We start from the raw sequence: 25,549 nt of genomic DNA, 5'->3' as shown, positions 1-25,549 counted from the left end.
TACACACTTAGGTGTCAAACTGGGCTGAAGTGCTACTCTTTTGGTCTTTGTCATGATTCACATATCACTAGACTAGATTTGTGCTATCTTCTTTATGATACTGCTTGGATCCCAGTGAGGCCACCACCATGCTGGGCAGTTGTTTCTATATGCCAATTCTTTTCTCAGACAAAACAGGATAGAGAAGGGACATCATGATTATTCCTGGAGGTTTGTCTCTTCACTTCTGTAATGCAGGTTGTCACTACTCTGCCAACCTTGTCTTTCTCCTTCGTGCTTTTTATGTTTATAATTACATCCGGTGGCTTTGGATCAGGCAACAATTACCTCCACACACAAACCCTAACCCCTGCCCCAGAAACTTTTGCTCAAGACTAGAAGAAGGATCTCAGCAAATTGATGTTCCAGGGTAGGAGTGTGGTTCCTGAAACAAGCTTCCAGAAATACTGTCCTTCTCCAACAGTCCCATGCTTTCTCCAGGAGTCCCCAGAGGGAGACTAATACTGGGGCTATAGGTGTTCATTTAAAAGGTATTTTGGGGGCATGCAGTTTAATATGTGCATATGACATTCCTTATTGGGTACATCATCTAAGAAATTTTATTTGTAGTGGTGTTATAAGGTGATATGTTACAGTAACCTAATTCAGCTATGTTCTAGGATGATAGACATACTTCATTGGACCTTTAGGGACACCTCCATTCCACACTTGGGCACTTTTCTCTGGTTGCCCAATGCTTTGGGGTACACTTCGTCAGTTCATCTGTCAGCAGCATGTCTGCGGAGCAGCCAGGGATGCATAGCCCGAGGGTGTCCAGCCAAGGGCGGTGAGAAACAGCAGAATTTAGCTGAAGCGTAAAAGTGGCAATGCTTCTACACCGAGTGACACTCGGATGTGACCAGCAGCTGGCCAGGAGCTGCCAGCCGGAGTCATTCCCTCATTAATATGGCCCGCTTGGAACAGCTGCCCCAGGTGGATGCTCACAGACCCTTGTTGTTCCCCTGCTCGGTGAGTTTGCGCCTGGGGACTCACTGCTATTTTAGTTGCCTGCAATGTTCACTGCTGTTTAAACAGAAGACAAATTTACGTGGCTTTGGACAAAGACTCCATCTGGCAGATTCTACCTTGAGGAGAAATTAAGTGGCTCAGTGCTAAACAGCTTTGTGGGAGAAGATAGGCCTTTAAACAAATAAGGTAAAATAAACAGCAAGAGAGGTTTTTTTTAACCCATTGTATGCCACGTGGAAATGGGTGAGAGGGAAAGATCGAGAAGGGGATACTCAAGGTTCTATTGCTCCTATGCTTGGGTCCTGATGCAAAGAACTGTGGGGACTGGAGAAGACTAGACCTGTCAGGAGGATAAACTTATGGAACTTATGACCCTGGGCTGTCCTTCAGCATGCTCATATAGGAAGTCTAGAATGTCCCAGGTGGCTATCTAGAGTGAATGGGGACCACTAAGAAGAATGAAGGCAGTCCAGGGATTAGGAATGTGTGTTTGAGCTGGAGACATGGCTCAATGACAGACTTCACACTGCTCTTGCAGGGGATCTGGGTTTGATTCATATCACCTACATCTCTTGGCTCACAACCACCTATAATCCTAGTTCTGGGGATCTGACACCCTCTTCCGGCCTGTGCAGGTACCTGCACGCCTGCTGTCATACCCAAACATAGATGCACATAATAAAAATGAAATAAATTTATTTAAAAAAATGAGTATGTTTGAATCCAAGCAGCACTGAATATTGTCTGTGAAACCTTAGGCAAATTACAGAACTTCTCAGAACCTGTATTTCTTTATCTGCATCACCTCACAAGGTTATGGATTGGGGACTGGGGCTTAATCCACGTGAGGGAGTGCATTTAGGGCTTTGTTTCTGGTTCTCATTAGACACAGATTCCTTCACAGTGCTGAGAGAAATGATTGTTTGTGGTATGGTGAGGGCTTCCCACCCTTCTTGTGCCCTTACATTTTCTTCTTCATGCTCCTCATAAGCTTTATGGTTTGGGCCCAGGCAATAATAGTGTATAAACTCTTGAAACTCTACAAATATAAACCTTTCCCCAGACCCAGAATAGAAAGAGATTACCATTTCAGTAAACTGAACAGTTCCTGCCCTGGAGCATGGCTGCTCCAAGTTTGAGCTGGGTGGGTAGGCTAGATATATAGTCCTATCCCTATTCTTTACTCGAAGGCTGTTGAGGTCTGACCAAGGTGAGGGTATTGATGAAAAAGCTCATGCTAGACCCACTGTTCTCTCCATAGCCAGTGGCTGGTTCAAGCCTGTTTATAATACCTGGTTGTTTGAGAACTTGAGTGTGGAGGTCTGAGGCATATGGTAAAATGGGGACAGCAGAGTCACTTGAGCTGCGTTTAAAGGATAATTCTAACTTTTACAGCTGTCTAGCATTGAACTTTTCTTGTGTGTGTGTGTGTGTGTGTGTGTGTGAGAGAGAGAGAGAGAGAGAGAGAGAGCGAGCGAGCGAGCAGGCGTGCACAGGTGCTAACATGCTCTCAGGTGCATCTATTTGTGCATATGTGTGGGATCAGAGGTCAACCTCAGTTGTCACTGCCTAAGTGCTACCTACCATTTATTTTTGAGACAGGATCTCTCACTGTCCTACACCTTGCCACGAAGGCTAGGTTGTGTGTGCCATGAGCTTCAGCAATCCTTTTTTCTATGCCCGCCCCAGTTCTTAGATTACAAATATGTACCATGCCCAGAATTTTTGTGGCTTCCGTGGATCTGACTTATAAGAAACACTTTACTGAGTGAGTGCTCTCACCAGCACCTTCTTAGTCTGACCCTCAGGTTATTCAAATGGGATGAGGGACTTCTGGTACTTGTAGCTGAAAGTTCACCACACTGGTATTTATAGCTGCTCATCTTCTCCTTGTGGCTGTTTCTAGGTTGGAGAAGAATGCAGCATTGCGTAGTAACAGAGGACTAGGAACTACGGTAGCTGCCTGTTTTGTTAGCAGATACACGTGAGGTATGGGATTTGTTGGCTGGGAGGAATGTCTGGTGAGAGAGAGTAGGACTTGAAAAGGGTGATGCCATCTTAGTTCTTGACCTGATCCAAGTAAATGACACTGAGACTGAAGGAATTGCATTAAACATAGCCTGGGGCTGGGGCTGGGGCTGGGGCTGGGGCTGGGGCTGGGGATAGACAGTACAACTTCCTACTTGCCTTAAAATCCTTTATTGTCTATACTTGCTTGTCTGGTACCGACCACACAGGAGGAGTTTGTTAGACATGGAGGAGTTAAGGAAACTCTATAAAGGAGCAGTTGAGGTACAGGAACAGAGGGAAGCGGGAACCACGTCTGGGCTGGAGACATTGTGGGACTTAAGTTACATTGACTGCACTAGAGATGCTGGGCCCCATCCTGGACAGCTGGCAGTTGATTGGCAGGAGAGGATCCAACTCCTAAATCAACATGTTGAGGCTGAGCGTCCCTAACAGTTCGGCCTTTGTTTTGCCCTGTTCTCTGCCAGAGTCCACAGAAGTCTGGCCACACAGGCTCTCAGATAGATGCTAGGTGTCAAAGCTCCAAGCTCTGAGATGGCACTCATCTCTAACTTCACTGACTATATAGTTGCCACATTCAGAGAGAATAACTTAGAACAGACTGTCATTAACAAGTGATGGCCACAGGCACACCATGCCTCACAGGACATGGAGTCACAGGAGCATTCCTGTAAGCCCATGGCCGCTGGATTATGACTAAGTAGCCTAGGGGTATCTGTGGGCGCATAGCACAGTGCGTATGAACTTTCTCTAACCTCTCTCCTCACACCCTGAGGCAGTGAACATCAGTGTTGCGTGGCTTGTTGGCATCCTGCTTGCATATCACCCTTCTGTTGCCTTATAGTTTCATGCACCCTTTATTTTCACTATGGGATGACCTTGCCGAGAGATGAGAAGGTCTATATTTATGCTCCTAGGATTGGGTAAGCTGAGTATTTGTTAAATATGATATCTTGTAGATTCATCTTGAATTTTATGCAAATGAGAAACTGATTGAAGCCGTTTTGACAATTAGTCATACAGACTCCCCACTGAAGACTTCTAATAATAATAATGAGATCTCATATTATTGGCTGACATAAATGGAGTGCTGATAAGGAGCCCAGCACCAGACGTACATGACCATTTATCTACCTAATTAGGAAACTTTCATTACTACTATTTTTTCTCTTTTTTAGATGAGAAAGACAGGGCTGGGAGGAGCTACCTTACTCAGGTAAGATCACACAAGGATTTGTGAGTTGCAGTGAGGGGCACTATAGCTCAATGTGGAATAGACACTCTGTTTGGAAATGAGGTACACAGTAGATGAAGGGAAAGATGGTGATGGAAGCCTAATGGAGGCTGAATGAGAACATGAGTGTCACCTTTTAGAATCCTGAGCTCAGTAATGGCAAGGCAGAGGCCATGAATTCCCCCTTGCTGACACATATCTCATTTCTGGTGACAAGAGTTCAGAGCTTCAGGCACACTTGGACTCTTGTTTTATGGCTCTCCTGCCTCTGAGTTTGGGGGACCTAATGCAGTCTCTTCTGAAATGACAAGCTAAATTGGCCCAAGTGGTTTTTATTTCTGTGAGCATGAAGCAAGGCAGAGGTGCTAGTGTGTGGGTGGGAGACATTGGTAATATGGATACTGGGTTTGCCATATGCAGAGCCAAGACCTGGGCTGTGAACACCATGGTCTGTTGGCTTGTGACCCTCAGGCTGTGGTAATTTTCACAGTCACACTTCAAATGACCCTGGATGTTTTTCCGCTGTCTGCATTTCTCAGATTCTCCCCTGATGTCTGTTTGGCTGAATGTTGGAGCTTGAAGTTAAGCTCTACAGATCCAATCTTTTCCCCACTTCTCTCACATATTTTTAAACTCTAGCCATCAGCCTTTCTTTTGTGCTTTTCCTTGGGTCAAATTCATGGAGAGTCCTTGCTGTCAAGGTGCGGAAAGTCTCGTCAGTGGTATTTTAGATAATATTATGTAAGGGCTGCCGAATGCTAGGCACAACACCAAGGGTTTAGCAGTACATGCTAAAATATACACCAGCTCACTTAGTACAAAGAACACCCCCCGAAATTGTTTGGGCATGAAGGTAGATTTATAATGGTATTTTGATATTAGCATGACTCCAGGAAAGACCAAATTTTGCTCATCTCTCCTTTTTAGATTCTCTAGACCACTACTGAGGAGACATAAAGGCAAATGGGGGCCACAGTACCACTCTCCTGGTAGCAGCACACACATGACATTCTTATGGTTAGGGCATGTTGGATTTTATATATGGCCCAACTCTTTTTGAGTCTGGGCTAGGGAGGACACATGTTGCCTTCCCTGAACCAGATATTCAGTGTGGGGATGCCCAAATGTTGAAACAGAGGCTCATGTGAAACATTCACTAGATAGGGCCATGGTGGGCAGCTCTGGCCAAGTGCAGGTTTGATGTGGACTATCTGATGGCTGTGTTCAGTCAAGTCACTATGAAACTATTTTCTTCCTGTACTCCACATCCTGTGGCCATGTATTCTAGAGCTTGTTTCTATGGGAACGCCATTTCAGAGCCCTCTTATATGTCATCTGCCCATTTCCTCATGAAACAGAACTCAGGGAGAATTACGATCAGCATTTAAAGGTGAGACCAGTTGGGTCCCATTATTGAAGTGGCTCTATTTAGGTCACTAGATAATTAGCAAGACAATCAACACCAGCATGTTTATTTCTTCCATCTTCAAGCTATTCACTGTGGGTGCTGTCAGGGCAGGCAACTGCCAAAACCAGGCTGAAGGCCCAGTCAGGCAGCCAGCACTAGTGACTGCTGGCCTCTTTTGTGTTGCAGCACATGGAGTTACCTTGACATCAAAGGTACCTTATTTCTAGAAGTAAGACTTTCCATGTCCTGCTAAAATGTCAAATTTAGGAATAGGGGAGATGGTTCAGTCTGTAAAATGCCTACCATGCCAGCAGATTGTTCAGATGAGCCGTCATTGGCAGAACTAATCATTGGAGCTTGTTCCTCAGCTAGCCTAGCCATTTGGTGAGCTCCAGGTTGAGTGGCAGACACTGTCTCAACCAATAAGAAGAACAATGGAGGAAGATACCCAACACTGACCCCCAGAAAACAAGTGTGTGCATACGCAGACACAAAGCTGCATGGGCATGTTCATGCTAATATGAAACACACACACACACACACACACACACACACACACACAGAGAGAGAGAGAGAGAGAGAGAGAGAGAGAGAGAGAGAGAGAGAGAGAATAAGGTTGAAAACCAGTAATGTATTCTCTCATTCATTCTCAACTTTCAAGCATTTCTTTCTTTGTCCTTCCTGGTCTTTTTGATACCATTATAATCCACATGTGTAGTCTTCAGTTGACATATGACTAAACTACAAACTGGACAGTGCTCCCTAGGCCTGGCCAAGCATTTCTCCTGTTTTGATGTCCCCTGAATGGTCACCTCTTCGAGGAAGGCTTTCCTTAGCTTTGACATTTCATGCAGGTAGCTGAATCCCTACATTCTCCTCCATAGTACCATGTCTCCTGCCTCCTTGAATATAGGACACCGAAGTACATGGGGGGGGATTATGACTGTTTGTAAGCATCTCATGTACCCTGGGCCGAGAGTCCCTTGAGGACACATTGCCATGATGCCACACACTATTAATTATGGTACCAGTTAACATTTGCTGAACAGGGGATGGAGAAGTGGCTTAGTTTGGACAGTGTCTGCTATATAAACATTAATACCTGAGTTTATATCCCCAACACTAACCACCAAGTGTGGTAGCATGAGTCTGTAACTCTAGCAACATGTGTGCAGAGACAGGCATATTCCAGAGTTTAATGGACATCCCATCAAACCTATAAGTGCTGAGTTTAGTGAGAGACCCTGTCTCAAAAACTAAAGTGCTCAGCAAAGGAGGAAGACACCTGATGTCAACCTCTAGTCTCTATACATATGCACACATGTGTATCTATGCATAGACATATTTCCTCTACAACACACACACACACACACACACACACACACACACACATACACAGTTTGCTAGACAGTTAAATAAGTCAGTGTCTGGCTGCTGTAAGTCAGGCTGGACTTTGTTCTCTATTTCAATTTGGGGACAAATCCCACCCCAAATCCCTCAGCTCACATTCTTCCTATACTGCGTGTTTTTTGAATATAAATACAATTTCCCTAAGCTAGCTGGAAAAAAATACAAGTCTCTTGCTGGGTATAGTTTCTGGATTCATTAAACAGAGCCCTGGGAGAAGCTAAGCTAATACAATTCCAAAGCTAATCTCCCCTCCAAGTCATTCCATAAATCTGATTAATGGGTCACCTCTCGACCATAAGCACTGTTGCTATATTAAAAGAAAATGCTCTAACAGGATTGTAATTCTGTTAACAAGGCTTCTGCTGTTTGCAAAAGGCATTTCCTCACTGGAGAAATGAGTCTAGACTGGATGATGCATGGGATTAGGTAGTGAGCAGAATTCTACAGGCCTTTGTGCTTAATTGCAAAAGAGGAGAAAGGTATAGAAAAGATTCACAGAGGATCACAGAGGGAAGTGTGGGTGCTTGAGACATAAGCTTTTAGGTACTCCTCAGAAACACTCACTTTTTCAACCCTCGGTTGTCTGATAGCTTATCCTGTGACACTGATCTCTTACAACAGGGCAGGTCCCTTAGTATTCATTGGTTCAGATAATCATTAACACACAAGCTGCATTTTGGCTTCTCCTGTCATGATTTTTCACAGAACCTGTGTATTCCAGAATAAGACAAACTTTAGGAACATCTATCCAGTGTAGGGTGCTCCAGGGTGGGCATGTTCCCATCACTATGTGGAAAACAGCTGACAGAGACCAGATTTTGAAGTGACAGAATTGAGGGCCTCTTTGGATAAGAACCTTGCCTTAGGCATAACTTATTATAATCTTTTTTCCTGCCCCCAGGGATTGGGTCAGTGATGGGCAGGGGGCACTGAGATGTGAGGGGGCTTGGAGTAAGTTTCCTCTCTTGACTTTCTATGAAGGCCACCAGAAATATCTATCTTTATCCCTTTGTGGGTTATTAGAAGTAGCTCTGGGGGCTAGTCCTGCTGCAGCCCTGTCATTGTCATGAAGCACAATTGTCTGAGGGTTCAGCCAACAAAGACAAGGACTAAATGGTGAATCAGGATCTAGAAGCTCATTGAAGTATTTGTTTATCTCAAGTCACCTGTGCCGGCTTTAGCCATCACAACCTCTTTGATTGAGGTTACTACCACTGGTGGGAAAAAAACAACTGAGGCAACACAGTACTAGACATGATTCTTGCTGAAGGTCAGGTCTGACTCATAATTATGTTATCATGTGTTATTAGACCAGTGCACAGTAGCATATAGATGATATATTTTGAATTTTTTTTTTTTAGTAGTACATCTCCCAGGACCCAAAGCCTTAAGGAATGCAGAGATTCAAATGACCTTCCCAGTATACTCAGAGTTAGCTGAGGATTCCCAGGGTATTCAAGCTTAGTTGAGGATGTGAGCCTAGAGGACAGGCAACTGACTCCCAAGCCTTCTGTCCCCCAAAAATCATAACTCCTTCTTTTCAAAGACAGCCCCTCCATTGAGGGTTAGAGGGTTGGCCTCAGAAGAACACAATCATTATTTTGCAAAGACTCCTGATTCCTCGCACATTGTAAAACAAAGTGGGGGGAATTATAGGCTTCCAGGTAGGAACAGTACTTTAGGTCAAATAAACTATCTGAAACTTTTACATCCATTCTGTCATTAGCAACCCTGGAAGGGGAGCAACAGGCAGTTAATGATTGCTGGAGGAAGCAGGGCGGGGGTGGAGATCAGATACTGCTGCCTGTAGCACCTGGTATGTTACCTTTACACAAGTAAATACACAAATAAGTTCATGTATGCAATTCTAATTAAGTAGAGTGGGAAGCCTGACACCTAAGAGAATGAAGACGACACGGTCTAGGAGTGGGGGTGGCTGAGGAGAAGAAGGCATTCAATAGGAGGAAGACAGGAGTAAGAAAGAATGATGGGGAAATATGATCAAAGTATTACATTTATATATGTGCATATATGTGCATGAAATTGTAAAAGGATCAATTAATTTGACCCATTAAAGATGCAACTTGTAGTCAGTCTTCTAAGAGACTCAGGCAATCTGGCCTATCCAGCACTGGCTATGTCTCCCATGGAGCAAAGCATGTTAGCTAACAGCCAGCTCTGTTGTGAGCTTCTGAGATTGTGCCTCGGAGGTCACACCATCTCCACCACAACCCAATACTCCTCACCTGTCTGGCCCCCATAGTTAATTATCTTGCTGTTACTGAAAAAAGCAAGCATTCCCATACATAGGTTCTAAAATTATTTTTGAGCAACATGAAGCTAATTAAAAGTGAACAGATTTCTTTACTGTGTACTTTTCCTTTGTCAACCATGAGCCATAGTTTGTGATGAGCGGCAACTCTTTTGGGGTGGGATGTCTTAAGAATATGTCCCTTTCAGTCATTCTACTGAACATCCCTTTAGAGATGCTAAAACTCATTTTTGTTCTCCCTAACAGTGGGAGGTCTAACACCTTTCTAAATTCTTTTATTATTATTATTATTATTTGGAACAGGTTCTCATGTAATTCAGGTTAGCTTTGAACTATATAGCCAAGGTGGCCTTGAACCCCTGATTCTGCTGCCTCAGCCTCCCCAGGTCTGAGATTACAGGCCTGTGCACTCATACTTTATCTATTAGACATAACTAGTAGATAGTCATGCTATGACCTTTCCTCAGTTGTTGTCATCTTGCTTTTTCCCAAGTTATTTTGAGAACAGAACAACAGGTCAGTCTGCCTCGAAGCGTAGGTGAGCCTATGATCTGATCAATAGCAGGTTGGTGCCAAGAATAGGGGCACTCTTCTGGGATAGTCTGGTAAAGCAGGAAGAGCTGGATTCGCAAGGGAGCAGCTTCCTGCTTGCCTTTGTGCCACTTGTGCAGGAACAATAAAGAGGAAAGGCGGTTAAAAAAAAAAAGTAAGATGGGTGTGTTGGGGCAGCAAAAACGAATGCTTCTTAATAGCTCTCCCTGTAAGCAAAGGCTTTGCACTTAGACTTCCTCTCCTGTAACTGACTAGTGTTCTCCTGATGATTAGGTCTAGCTGGGAAAGGAAAAAAAAGGCAAAGATAGGAAGAAAGGAACTAACTCTCCTTTAGACTAAGTTTTCTAGACATATAATTGTGGCCTTGTCAGCCAAGATGGCCACATCTTAGTGTTCCTGAGTGGGGAGCATGGTTTCACTTAGGGATTCTTTGTATGTGGTAGTCCCCCTGGAGGCTTCCCCCTGGCCATAACTTCTCTAGTGGACCTTGTCTCTTAAGCCCTTCCATAATCCAGTTCCAGTAGCTAAACTTTCATTCCCCCAGGGGAGAGAGTGTCTTCTAGGTTAGCAGATCCTAGAGTGGGCACTTCAGAGTCATTCCCTTTCATTTCTGCTGGTGGCCAGGGCAACAGGGAAACCTGTGCAGATGCAGTTCATAAAGTTAGAGGGAATAGGACACCGTCCTAGAGCGAGCTGAAGAAAGGGTGGTGGAAATGGGGAAGGGGGAGGGAGAGGGACAGAGGAGGGAGGGAGGGAGGGAGAGAAAGAGAGAGAGAGAGAGAGAGAGAGAGAGAGAGAGAGAGAGAATGAACAAGAGAGATGACTGAATGAAAAAGACATTCCCTATTTAATAAGAAACTAAGCCTTTCATCTCCAAGCAGTTCAGGTATCCATGGCTGTTACCTCACTCAATAGGCATCCTGTCACACTTTCTTTCATCCAGTCTGAACTCAGCTCTCCTAGTTCTTTTGTAGTCACCCACGTTGTTACAAAATAGAGACATTCCTTGATTCTGTCCTTTTCCCCTCATCAAAGAAAAGCATGCCCCACAGAGTCCCCCTGGGCCATTTGGCCAACAGAAATTTGCAAAATATCTGCATATACATAACAGTATTAAACAGTGTGGTGAGAGCAGGGTAGGCAGGCAATGTTTTGGGGGAATATCACACAGTAGAAATGAGATTCCAGGTCCATAGCTGGGCGGACAGGAATTTTGCATTCTAAAAGTGAGTGTGGCCCCTATTTATGTGTCTGGCATTAATAGTACACAATCCCTAGGAGTATTTTGTATCAGTCTCATGAGCACGTCAAGAATTCCTTAAGCTATAGAAATTATGGCAGGACATTTACATCACTTGCCTGAGGCCACCACATGACTGCAGATAGTGCTCCACCTGGGATGTATCCTCAGGCTCTGGTTGTAACTCAAAGCTCTGTCTCCTGAAACACATTGATGGTTTTCTCCTCCCGGAATTAAACAGAGTCATAGCGACACCGGAATAATTAGGAAAGACAAGTTATAGAAGAATCTTCCAAGAAATTACTACAAACCCAAGACTTTCTCATTTGAAAGGCCTTCCTTAGTCTTCTTTTGCTCAGCATTTCTGCTAACACTTCATTCAGGTAAAACGGTCAGAGTCTCTGCCCCCATTCGTTCTGCTAGCAGGGGTGGCAGCCGGAGGAAGTTAGGCTGAAAGTCGAGGTGAGACTGCCCCAGAGACCTTAGATTTACCTGCTGTAGACCAGGGACTCTCGGTTATTGATGACTTTATCAGATTTGTATCTCCGAAAGTCTTCCCAAGCATCCTTGATGGCTGTGACGGTGAGGATGACACAGACCGGAACCATGCTCACCTCTGGCTGGAATGCATTGAGCACGGGGATGAAATTCAGAACGACAATGCCCACAAAATAGAGATTGGCAAACCGGTGCAGCTGCTCAAAAATGTTCTTGGGTACGAAGGACAACACCGTGTACTTGCTGGTCTTGACTTGGTTTCCCTGATAATGGCGGTTGGGGTTTTCTTTGTAAGGCCATCCTTCGAAAGGCAGATTGGAGACCACGACCCTCTTCTTGTCTTCTTTCTTTTTCCTCCTTTTCCTCCCTTCCCTCATCTCTGCTTAAGCCTGTCTCTTCGATTCTCATAATTTAATTAGCATCTTTTCTTCTCCCTTGCTTAAAACTTCTCTTTCTTCTTCCAAAACTAACAATAAAAAAGTTAGAAAAAAAAGAAAAGAAAGAAGAAAACCAGCAAGTTGGTCTGCGAGCAGTTTGGGAGAACTCTCGGGAAGGAGCTTGCAGAGAATGGGGGTTTGTCACCCGGCACTTCCTTCTGCCTGTTTGAGACTCCACCTGTTGGCATGTAGGCGTCATCATCCACAGGTGTCTTCCTCTCCTACACAGGTGCACTAATGCTGGGTCCTAAAACCTACCAGGTTAGTTAACAAACCGATTTCTAGCCAGGCACCCTGATGCTTTAAAAATGGCATACACTGTGTGTGTGTGTGTGTGTGTGTGAGAGAGAGAGAGAGAGAGAGAGAGAGAGAGAGAGAGAGAGAGAGAGAGAGAGAGAGAGAGAGAGAGAGACAGAGAGAGAGACAGAGACAGAGAGAGAGAGAGACACACACACAGAGAGAGAGAGAGAGAGAGAGAGAGAGAGAGAGAGAGAGAGAGAGACAGACTTCACCCAACACCCTCAGAAGAGCTTCTTAAGCTTCTTAGGAAATTAGTCTCCTATAATGATCTAATCGTCATAGAGTTTAATTCTTGGGTTTCTAACCCAATTTTAAAAATAACATAGTGTCTGGGTGGCTAAGAATATGAGGGTTTTCATGAGTTACATCGAGGTTTTACAACTTCAACCCTGTTTTTGACTAGATTTTGTGTGTGTGTGTGTGTGTGTGTGTGTGTGTGTGTTGTTCTCTTAGGATATGTCCTGGTACCCCCAGCCTCCATCCACTAGATGCCAGTAGTATTCTACCTACAACTTATGCCCGACCTATCACCATATGTTTAAAGGGGTGGTGGGGGGAGGTATGTGTCAAAATCACCTCCAGCTGATCATCACTGACTTAAGCAAACTTAATGTCTAAAAACAAAAGTCTTAAGCAATCAAACTATTATCTAAGAAAAGCCCCACAGTACAACTCTCTCTCTCTCTCTCTGTCTCTCTCTCTCTCTCTCTCTCTCTCTATATATATATATATATATATATATATATATATATAGTAACCCTCAATGATCAGCAGAGACATGTACACCTTAGTAGTAACTCACTAATTAGACTACGTCCCACGAAACAAGAGGGAAATCATCCCCAACTACTCGAGGCTATTAAAGGTCATGGATCTTGAAGGAGAACCTACGACCTCCACTTTATTAAACCAGCATAATACCTAACTACACTTTAAATGTTTGTCTTTATACCCACATATGAATGTCACCCTTATACCCTCACTAAGGGATAAGGACTTATTTCTACCCATCATCTTTTCAACAGTTAGAAAGCATTAGAGAAAACCACAACTAATCAAATGCCCAGGCTCAACTAATACATCTACAAAACATTCGCTCACTGAAGGCTCAGGAATCATTGGGGAAGAGGGGATGGGAATATAAGAACCAGATGACAGGGGAGTTTGCTGTGAGACTCTCTCCTAGTAATGTCAGAAGTTACACACAAAGTCTCACAAACATGACTACCCGAACATAAGCTGAATGACAATAATAGACATGCTAATGTGCACTGGGGAAAGACTATAAGGCATCAACCCTAACACAGAACTACAGGCAATTAAAGAATATTGAGAGCAGGAGAAATAGTCTTTCCCAGGGAAGAGCTTACTAATGTGCTCCCTAATACTAAATGGTCATCCCTGAAAACATACAAAAAGTAACGTTATCCAGACTTAGCAGATTGCATTTAAGAATATGTATATACATATATGTATATGCATATATAACAGTAATTAATGAGAAAAGAGGCAATGAATTTTAAAAAGAGAAAGGGGAGGTATATGGAAGGGTTTGAGGGAGGAAACGGAGGGGAAAATGATGTAATTATACTATTATCTTTAAACTAGTAATTTAAAAGAAATTAAAAAAATATTTTAATAGAATATATAGGGTTAACTTAGTGGGTGAGGGTGCTTGCCAGCAAGTCTGATGACTTATGTTCAATACTCAGACCCTATATAGTAGAAGGGAAAGCCAACTTGGACAAGCTGGCCTTTGGCTTTCATATGTTTATTTTGGTGCGTGCACACACACACACACACACACACACACACACAGACACACACGCACAAATAAATAAAGTTTAAAAGTCATATTGCTAGTAAAGATCAGTCCCTTAAATATGCGGGTGAGTTTATTTAACCTTCTGCGACAGAGGAAACCATACAGAGTCCCTCCTTACCTTTCATATATTTGAATGCTGGCACTGTTCATCTCTCTGTCGAAGCAATATCTCTTGAAGTCTTCTGTGCCATCTTTGACCATGATGACCAACAGGACAATGGCCAGTGGTAACATGGTGATTTCCCTGTGGAAGACTTCCATGGAGGGCATCCAGTTCAGAATCACCAGGAACAGGAAGTAGAGGTTGGCCCACCTAGAGGGACAAGCAAGGTGGGAGTGAAGACTCTGCAGGGTGACTCTATTTTTTCATCCAGTCTGAATCATTACACCTTCAAGGAAGTCTTAGCCGACATTGTTTAGTTTACCAAATTCGCCCTATAAAGCACCACACACCTTTTCTTTTAAGTATATTTTTCTATAGTTTTTAGTCAGTTTGGTAATTTAAAAATTAATGTGTGTCTCCTTCACTAGATGGGGCAAACAAGGAGTTTAGTCTCTTCTTCCCATATATGTTTACCATGCAACACATGACATGATAAGTCAACACTTGATAAATGAGAGAAGCTTGCTCCATATGTACATTTGGATATCAAAGGGAACTGCATCTCTGAGTTTGTCTCAGTGGCAATGCTAGGCCAAGGTATGTATTGTTGGGGGACCCTGCTGCATACCTATGAAACTGCTCAAAGAGATTCTGGGGCAGGAAGGTGAGGAGAGTGTACTTGGTTGTACAGATGCTGTTGCCTGGGTACCTCCTGGAGACCTTCTTCCAGTCCTGGTGACACATACTGTTGTTGGGGTACACCACCCGTTGCTCTGTTGGGTTGTAGCTCTGCCTGCCTGTCTCCGGAGAAAGCAGCGGTGTGGTTTCTGAAGGGGACTGGGAGAAGCCATTTTGACTTCGCCATTTCCACCGGAGCCAAGAAAAGTCCAGGGAGAAAGTCATTTCCAGAATCAGGTGACAACAGTCTGCAAACACATAGGAAGTTGCCGTGGTCAGGAGAGCTGAGTGGAATATGAACAGAAGTAACTATGGTAAGGAGGAAAACACAACATGGCGTCTCTTTTTTTTTTGTCCATGCATGGTCCAATTTTAGAAAAATAGAAACAGTCCCTGCAATGCATCTGTTTTTAAGGTCACATACATTAAATAACCAATAAAAATAATATATAACTACCACAAGGATCTGTGCTGTGAAAGCGAGTGATGGGGTCAGTGTGGCAGGTGTTGGTGACATGGCTGGTGCTGTCATAGAAAAGTCAAATCTTGGTCTGCAAGGATGGTATGCTTTATATCATGAAATCTGGTTCATTCTTAATGGTAAACTTTTTCCATTCACCTTGTTCATCTTCAACATACAAAGAAGAAAGAGGGGCTAGAGAGATGGCTTAGTGCTTAAGAGTACTTGCTATTCCTGCAGAGAAACTTAGTTCAGTTCCCAGATATCAGATGGCTGTCAATTATATGCAAATTATATGTCAATTAAATGGTATCAGGGGGTCTGATACCATTTTCTGGGCCCTGTAGGCACTAGGTATGCATGTCATATACTTACATACATATATACATTCAGGCATGCACACATACACATGATATAAAAATAAATAAACCTTGAAAATAATGAATTGGCTTTTAAAAAATGAAGAAAGTTATTTTTACCATTCTCTGCTCATGTGATTAAATTTTTAGAAATTTTATTTATGTATATGGATATTTTATCAGCATATTTGTCTGTGTACCCCTTATTTGTCTGGTGCCTACAGAGGTCAGAAGAGGTTATTGGAGTCCCTAGAACTGGACTTACAGACAATTAGTTGTTAGGCACTATGTGGGTATCAGGATTGAACCTGGGTCCTCTGGAAGAATAGTCATATTATTAACCCTATTCGTGTAGGAACAAATTTGAGAGGAACAAGTTGGGCAGCACATAAAATTGTGTTGACATATTTTAAGACAAAATGAGAAATGTTATACTTAATTGATTTTTAAAAAAAATTAGTTAGCATATGGCTGGACAGTGGTGGTGCATATTTTTAGTCCCAGGACTTGGGAAGGAGAGGCAGGTGGATCTCTATGAGTTCAAAGCCAGTCTGATTTAAAGAGAGAGAATTCCAGGACAACCAACCAAGCCTACACAGAGAAATCCTGTCTCAAAAAACAAAGAACCAAAACAAAGTTAGCAAACTATGTAATGAGTTTTATTATAACATATTATCCATATACGTCATCGTGCTTTGTTGTAATTGCCCCACCCACCCTCCCTCTCTCTGCTCTCTGTACTTCCTCCTCTGGTTCATTCCTCCTTTCAGAGTCGCCTCCTTCAGTTTCCATGACTTTAGTCTTTAGGATTTCTTGGACTATAAAAATTTCAACCTTCTAACATTTTAGATTAAGACATCAAATGGATGGGTCCGGGGATGTAGCTTGTAGGCAGAGAATAGAAAGCATGAGGCATTGGGTTCCATCATAAATAAACCTGGTATAGAAGTACCCGGCTGTAACCCAGGACTCAGGAGAAAGGCAGGCGGCTCAATGTCATTGTTTACTATACAGCAACTTGAACGGCAGTCTAGTAGCTTAGTAGGTTGTGTGGTTACCTGAGATCTCTCTCTCTCCCTCTCTCTCTCTCTCTCTCTCTCTCTCTCTCTCTCTCTCTGTCTCTCTCCTTTCTATCTTTCTGTTTGTTGTTGTTGTTGTTGTTTTCCAAACTCTTTAAATGAGAATGGAAAGTGGAATGGGGCAGAAAGATACTTTTCTAGGACACCTGGACACGAAGTGGCTGGGCTTTGTGATCATTGTTAGTATTGTAACTATCAGCTGGCCTTTTCTAACTTCTTTGGCTTGGGGATCATAACTCCATTTGGTAGATCTAAAAACTGAGTGCCTGGCCAAGAAGACGTTCTAGGTGGCTGATTTGGCTGTTACTATGTTTGGATTAAGACATGTCTAGGGCAGCAGTTCTCAACCTGTGGGTTGTAACTCCTTTGACAAACCTCTGACTCCAAAAATATTTACATTATGATTTATAATGGTAGCAAGATTATAAAGGAGCGATGAAAATGAATTTGGGATCTACAACCTAGGAAAACTGTATTAAAAGGTTACAGCATTAGGAAGATTGAGAAGCACTGTTCTGAGGGATGCCTGTGTCTCTCATGGTTCTGGCTCCAGTCAATGGCATTATTGTGGGATGGTGAAAACTAGGAGTGGGGCCTCTTTGCAGATAAAGTAGGTCTCTTGGCTGTAACTTGTTTTGGTCCCATGCTGTATGAACTTCTCTTTTTGCTTCCTAACCATCAGAAAATAAAGAACAGAGGCTGGAGTCCAGCTCCAGTGAGTTTAGGACCCGAAGGAGGATTTGTGAAGTCTGTGAAGAAAGACTTGGATCAAGGAGTGCAATTCATACACTGTGGCACGGAGACAGCTCAAGACACCTGTCTTAGTCAGGGTTTCTGTTCCTGTACAAACATCATGACCAAGAAGCAGGTTGGGGAGGAAAGGGTTTATTCAGCTTACACTTCCACATTGCTGTTCATCACCAAAGGAAGTCAGGACTGGTACTCAAGCAGGTCAGGAAGCAGGAGCTGATGCAGAGGCCATGGAGGGATGTTACTTACTGGCTTGCTTCCCCTGGCTTGCTCAGCTTGCTTTCTTATAGAACCCAAGACTACCAGCCCAGCAACAGCACCATCCACAATGGTCTGGGTCCTCCCCCCTTGATCACTAATTGAGAAAATGCCTTACAGCTGGGTCTCAGGAAGGCATTTCCACACCGAGGCTCCTTTCTCTGTGATAACTCCAGCTTGTGTCAAGTTGACACATAAAACTAGCCAGTGCAAAATGGTTGGAACTGGAAAATATCATCCTGAGTGAGGTAACCCAATCACAGAAAGACATACATGGTATGCACTCATTGATAAGTGGCTATTAGCCCAAATGCTTGAATTACCCTAGATCCCTAGAACAAAGGAAACTCAAGACGGATGATCAAAATGTGAATGCTTCACTCCTTCTTTAAAAGGGGAACAAGAATACCCTTGGCAGGGAAGAGAGAGGCAAAGATTAAAACAGAGACTGAAGGAACACCCATTCAGACCCTGCCCCACATGTGGCCCATATATATACAGCCACCCAATTAGACAAGATGGATGAAGCAAAGAAGTGCAGACCGACAGGAGCCGGATGTAGATCGCTCCTGAGAGACACAGCCAGAATACAGCAAATACAGAGGCGAATACCAGCAGCAAACCACTGAACTGAGAATAGGACCCCCGTTGAAGGAATCAGAGAAAGAACTGGAAGAGCTTGAAGGGGCTCGAGACCCCATATGAACAACAATGCCAAGCAACCAGAGCTTCCAGGGACTAAGCCACTACCTAAAGACTATACATGGACTGACCCTGGACTCTGACCTCATAGGTAGCAATGAATATCCTAGTAAGAGCACCAGTGGAAGGGGAAGCCCTGGGTCCTGCTAAGACTGAACCCCCAGTGAACTAGACTGTTGGGGGGAGGGCGGCAATGGGGGGAGGGTCGGGAGGGGAACACCCATAAGGAAGGGGAGGGAGGAGGAGGATGTTTGCCTGGAAACCGGGAGGGGGGATAGCACTCGAAATGTATATAAGAGATACTCAAGTTAATAAAAAAAACAAACAAACAAACAAACAAAAAACCAAAAACTAGCCAGTGCAGCACCTTTATTCATGTGTCTATTTTTTTCCACAGCTGAAAATGTTTTACATTCATTTTCTCAAGAACAGCCTCTTTTAAGAACCTCCTACATTCAATAATGTGCACACTGTACTTTTTTCTTCCTTCATCTCCTCAATCCATGCTTTTTTCTGCTAACCCACAATCCACCTGGCCTCGGCAAGCAGTTAATATCTAACCCAGCACACCGGTACATAGCCAAGTGAGTAGTTAGCAGTAATTGCAGTTACAGTATAAAAAGGTAATAGACTACGTATCCAGGAAATTCTAGTTTAACTGTTGGTAAGAAATGTCTTCCCACATCCTGACCAGGCGGTCTAGTTCCTTTGATGGACAGGGCTCTCAGCAAATTAGTAACCTAAACAGCTCCTCATCCTTGCTTGGCGAATCTTTGACTGCTCCCATTTATTCTTGGAAGCAACGATCCAGTAAGACCTTTCTAAAGTTTTGATAATCACCTAATGGTTGTTTGGAACAGTTGCGTGGGCAAAGTGTTGTCAGAGCCAAGTTCCCATCGGGAGAGAACATCTGGACATCAGCTGACATACCCAGACCAGGCCCTTGTGTTGACTCAACCAAATCGTCCTTATTGACAAGCAGAGGAATAGTGATCTCTTCTGCTCCCACGATCCTCAGAGATAAAGGAGAGTGAATCATGGCTGGAGCTTTCTTTTTCTGATTCTAGGGAAATGTCAGTCACAGACAAAGTAGAAGTAAAGCCAAAAAAAAAATGCAAATACAAGACAAAGTGAACTAAGCAATCTCTCTGGAAAGGCCAGGAGATTGTGGTGCATGGATATCCTCACGGGTCCTTGCCATGTGGGGACCATGCTCTTCAGGCTGTAAGTTTGCTTTACACTCATAGGTCCTTCCCAGAAGATGCTTGGCCACCATCAGAGCCTTTACACTATGCTCTGTCCACCACCGAGTTCTGCCCAAGTACATGGTGGTTTGAATGTGAACAGCTCCCATAGACAAATATTTTGGAATACTTTGTGTCTAGTTGATGGAATTATTTAAGAAGGATTAGGAGGTATGGCCTTGTTGGAAATGTGTCACTGGATGGGTTTTGAGTTTTCAAAACCCCATACCATTCCCCAGTCTCTCTCTCTCTCTCTCTCTCTCTCTCTCTCTCTCTCTCTCTCTCTCTCTCTCTCTCTCCCTCTCTCTCCCTCCTTCCCCCTCTCCCTCTCCTGCTTTATCATCTGTCATGCCTACCTCCCTACTGCCATGCTCCCAGTCATGGTGGACATGGGTTCTAATGCTCTGGGAACTGGATCCCCAAATTAAATGCTTCTTTCCTAAGTGGCCTTGGCCATGCATAGCAATAGGAGCTAAGTGACTTTGGATTGAACTCTATGACCCACTCATCTTCTTTTGCAGAAGTTGCTTTTCTTGGGTATTTTGGTCACAGTCACTTAAAGGTAACCTGCAATTGTAGAGCATGGTGCTGTGCTCCAGATCTCCCAACTGCCAGGCTCCTTAATGGAATCTACAACTAAACCCTCAAAGTTCCTCTAGACCAATTTTGCTTGAAATCCTAGAAGCAAATCTCTCAAAGATAGACTTTGCGAAGTTAGCAGTTGTATATCATGGTCTTTTTCATATACTAGGCTCATGGGATTATTTTCTCTTGAATAAATACATGAATTATGTCAGTTGTTACTAATCTTACAATGAATAATCCAGGCTGCTATTGTAAATCTGATCACTTAGTGGTGGTGGGGGGATAAGGGGGGAACTCCATTTGTAGTTTAAATGATATTTTACTTTCCTGATGCTTATATGACCTCATCCTCATTCTCCTCATGGCTTTAATCAATCTGAATAATTTTTTTTTTAACCCAAAGACATCAGAGCTGTAGGGAGCTCTTTAGAGACTACATAAACCCCTGTATCAGCTATGGAAAAAAAATAAATGTAATTACAGATGCCCATCATAATGAGACCAAAAGCAATATTATGACATTTTGGAAGCCAGAAAGAATATTGTGTGCCTTGCTTCTCATTACAAAAAGATATGCTATTTTCACGGGCTCCTTTTTATTGCAAAGGCAAAGGAAATGAAAAGATAATTCATGAACAGAGTTGAAAATGCAAATGAGAAATCTTGCCTTGGCTAACAGCCTACACATCAGAGACCTCTCTCTTTTGGGTGGTAAAGGCCTTTTAAAATAAAGACATTGGACTGACGCAGGAGATGCAGGTGTTTGCTTGTGGGGTAGTTTTAAACCGCTCTTTATCATAATCACACTTTTATTTTTAATAACCAACTGGGCCTCGAGGTACAGGGCCATAATCTTAGCAACTCAAGAGCATGAAGGAGGAGGATCACAGTGTGAAGGCTTTACTTGGGCTATGGCGTAGGTTCAAGGTCAGCTCAGGCAATGTAGGAAAGGTTCACCACAAAAGTTAAAATTGGGGATCAAAAGAAGAATGCAGCTCAGTGGTACAGGGCTTGTCCAACATCTGTAAGGCCCTGGACTTGAATCCTACCAGTATTTAAAGAACGAAGTATGATAGTCTTCCCTAAAAGTAAAGCAGATGAGGCTCTGAGGATGTTGTTCATTCAGAGCCTATTTGTCTTGTACACATGCAGGTCTTGGATTTAATCCCTAGCACTGGGGAGAAGAGACAGCAGATAAAGATAATGGGTGTCAAATTAATGAAGGAGCGTTTGATAATGAATTGGATACTTTCACAATTTTAAAGAAAGATACTGGGAAATCTTGACATCTTGTGTCTTTCTGATACGATCTAAAGAGAACATAACATCACTTATGAGTCAGAAACATTATTTTAAAAACCCTCAAATTAGGGGTTAGCTCTCAAAATTACTAGCCTGTGCTTTTAAAGTGTCATAGATCAAAGAAAGCCATGGATCTGCTTGTGGGAGAGGGAAGTTTAAAAGCTAAATAGAATATTATTCTGAATGGGATTCTTGGCTGGAGGGCAGGAGGTAAATGAATTATAAGGAGCAGGGTGTGTTGGATCATACATAATATCCAATCATTTGGGAGACTGAGACAAGAGGAGGATTTAGAGTTCAAATCCAGCCTGGGATCCATGGCCAGCCCCATCTCAACAACAACAAACAACAAAATCAAAACAAATCCAGAAGAAATGAAGACTTGCTTCCATGCATTAAGAAAATACAAGCATCATTAGGAAATGGGTGAAATTTGAAAACACAGTGCAGATTAGGTAGTGTAGTGTAGTGTAGTGATTTAGTAATGTTAATTATCTCAGGCTATTTCCAGTGAGATATATATATATATATATATACATATATATATATATACTTGTTATTAGGGGATTCATTCTGAACTATTTAAGAATGGTGACAAGCTAGCACCATGATTTATAAAAACATGTTTCTTATGAACACAGACATGCATGTACACACACAGATTTACTGAACCAGAGGAGACTCCTTGAAAGCAACATTATTTAAAGCATTATGTGAAGAGAAAAGTCAGGTAGGCTATGGGGAATGGTGCTACAGGCAGATGGCTGGATCTAGAAGCAGAAATTGGAATTTCTTCATAGGTCAAGAGGCTTGGCCACTCATGGTGGCAGAGGCCAGAAGCTGAGGCTAGAAGACTGGGCTGGGTTGGATGACTCCTTAAGCTTTTATGCATGAGGAAGAGGAGCGGGAGTCCTGACAAGTGTGAGGCAGAGGTATGATGGGATGGCGGAGATGGACTGCAAACATGAGGATGAGCCGAGGAACTGAGGCTGAGGGCTGGGAGGTAGCTCTGTAGCCTTCTACCCCGTTTATGTGCTTCTCAATTATTATGTGCTTCTTCATAGTGAAACAGGAAATGAGGGCTGTGTGATGTTTTATCTGAGGTGTGGTTTATTACTGCTCTCAGAATGGTAGAGAAGGGCATATATGATGGCCCAAGGTCCTCCTTGTTGTAAAGTTGTGTCTTTCTTCACTTCTTTAAAGGGTGCCTCCCATTACCAGTAAACTTGAGGATTATCCAGCTTCATTAGTTTATGCACAAAACCACCCTGCCTTTGAGTACCAGAATTATTTTTCTCTGTGCAGAATCTCTTTTAGATAGTAGGCGCATTCTCATGAGGTGGTCCTTAGTCTAGCCTAATACATTAAAAAGGAATGTTATTTCTCAGACCTTAACTTCCTTGTTTTGCCTATCTCACATTACTTATTGATTTTTTTCCTTTTCATTTCCTTTCATTTCCATTCCAGCACACTTCATTCTCTCATGTAAGGAGTCAACTAGTTATTCATGGAATCAACAGATGCTTATTGGACCCTTGCTTTGAATAGGATGAGTAAGAGCCACGTGGGCGTCCTTCTCCTGAAATTACTTTACTGTAGTTGAGAAATTGTAAGTGCCTATTTATAGAAGCAACATGTATATTCACCAGCATGGAGGAGTTTTCGAAGGAAGGCTAGTCAGTGACATCACACTCAGTGAGGATAGAATTTTGTTTCTTAGGAGATGGGGCTTCTGTGAGGTCAGGAGATCAATGGGAGACGGCTAAGGAGGGGTGTACAGGTAGTGTGTGAGTGAGAAGGGTCGGGGGGGGTCCACCAAGGGTACTGAGAAGCAGTGGTCATACCAGGCATGGGGGGAGGATGCAAAGTAACCCAAGAAGGCTAGAAAGTAGAATAGGAAAAGCTAGATACTGACATTCCATAGTATAACTTTCTAACATATGTACTAAAATGTTCAAGTTGGGCAGGATCATGAGGGGGAATGAAGAACTCAAAAATTAAATTTAAACTCAATTTCTTGGGCCGGAGAGATAGCTCAGTCTATGAAGGGATTGTTCTGTGACCATAAGTATCTGGGTTTGATTTCCGGACCCAATGAAAAGCTGTGGCGTGGGAGAGTTATTAGTTCATTTATAATCTCAGCACTGGGAAAACAGAGATTGGAGGATCTTTGGGGTTTGCTGGTCATCCAGCCTTAGTCTAAACAGCAACTCCCAGGTTCCAGTGAGAATCCCTGCCTCAAAAGTAAAGTAACATAAAATAATAAATGATGGGTAGCCATCTTGAGGAACAACATTTGAGGTTGATCCCTGCCATCCATGACGTGTGCACCCATTATAATCCCCCAACCTCTTAAAACACATACACACCCCTGACTCTCTATTTCTTAATAAATAGTATGTTATCTTGATATTTGAATTAGAATACAAGAAAGTTCAGACATCAGTAAGCCAGCAAGCAGGAATTTTCAAAGTGCTCTGTATTGAGGGCTAAATGTGAGAATCTAAAAAAATACTTTTCTATTCAACATGTGATTAACCAGCAATATTTGCCTTAGAAGAAAGGATCTGGAGTAGGCATGTGGGCATCCTTCACAGCTTCAAACCAACCATTTTATCACTGACTCCCAAACTGTAATTGTTCTTGAATTGCTTTCTTATTTCCAGCTTGTCCAAATACCGTTGCTTTAAACCAATGTGATAGAATTTAAGTCAACTGATCTTGAGTCTTAAATGTTGACTTTGACGATGTGTAAACACAATGATAACTGAAATTAAGGATTTTGATGTACTTTTTAATGTCTTAAGTAGGCACAAACAGGATCTGAATCCATTAAGATAAAAACTTTAAAGTGGTCTATTACAGTATTGGTCTATACCATCTCAGTCTCCTGTCCTGGGAATAGGTTCAGAAGCATTTCAATGTCCCAAGAAGCCTTGGTCCTTCTCACGTTGAAGCTTGCCTATTAACAGGGAGGAAGCTCCTAACAGCTTTAGAAACTTTCCACCCCCACAGAAGGGTCACAACAACCACAGGAGCAGGTATTCATTAGCCTTGAAATAAATTAAAATTCAACTAGCCCTTTTCATTATGCATGTATTCAAGTAGGCCAGAGGACTCCTAGGAAATAGTTATCTTGTTTCTTTTTTTTCCCCCACTTATTTTGATTGGATTCAAAATGTTTTGCATGTAGGCTTTCGCTTATTTTACAGGTGCAGAGATGGATGTCAGCAGGGGAGGGCAGAATAATTTCTCTCCAGAACATTTTCTTTCTTTCTAGTCTCTCTTAGGAAAAGCTATGTTTATTATATACCAAGATGTCCTTTTTTTTTCTGCCCATATTTGAGCATTTTAACCTTGACTGTATCATATAATTATTTCTTTCATTCCCTGAAATTATGATTGAGAAAATAGTTTAAAATAGTTTATTCAAGAAAATAGTTTCAGTTGTAGAAGCATATTCTAGAAGACAAAAATCAGAGTTGGAGAGATTCTCTAGTTAATTTTATGATTCTGAGACCCACAACTAATCAACCATGTTTTCATGGGAACAGACTAGCCAACGACTGAATAAGTTATAATGATTCCTGAATAGGTAAAAATTTTAGAGGGAGCCAAGAGATCCATCTGTCTCTTATTCCCCAGTTCTGGGATTCCAAGTGTGAATCACAATATTTGGCTTTTTTAAAAATATGGGTCCTGGGGACTGAATTTGAGTCCTCATGCTTGCAAGGCAAGCACTTCTGGGATGGAGTTATCTTCGTAGCCAGATCTTTTAGGCACTAAAAATCTTCCCAGGGGGAAGAGTATGAGCCGT

At 42.7% G+C, this 25,549-nt stretch overlaps 1 protein-coding gene across 8 annotated transcripts in view; it reads right to left on the bottom strand.

Moving 5' to 3' along the window:
- Positions 1–25,549, bottom strand: part of Atp10b (ATPase phospholipid transporting 10B) — a 330,892-nt gene that overhangs the window by 88,087 nt on the left and 217,256 nt on the right. For 6 of the 8 annotated variants that reach the window (XM_087571592.1, XM_087571588.1, XM_087571589.1 and 3 more), the window contains 2 exon segments: positions 14,944–15,241; positions 14,331–14,525 (listed from right to left, as the gene is read on the bottom strand). In XM_087571592.1, the coding sequence (XP_087427718.1) occupies positions 14,331–14,525; positions 14,944–15,218 (470 nt within the window). In that variant the 5' untranslated portion in view covers positions 15,219–15,241. 8 annotated transcript variants of the gene reach the window in all.

This window comes from Rattus norvegicus, chromosome 10 (assembly GCF_021556685.1).
Source record: "Rattus norvegicus strain SHRSP/BbbUtx chromosome 10, alternate assembly SHRSP_T2T, whole genome shotgun sequence".
Classification (NCBI taxonomy): domain Eukaryota; kingdom Metazoa; phylum Chordata; class Mammalia; order Rodentia; family Muridae; genus Rattus; species Rattus norvegicus.
This window is presented reverse-complemented; position numbering and strand designations above follow the sequence as displayed.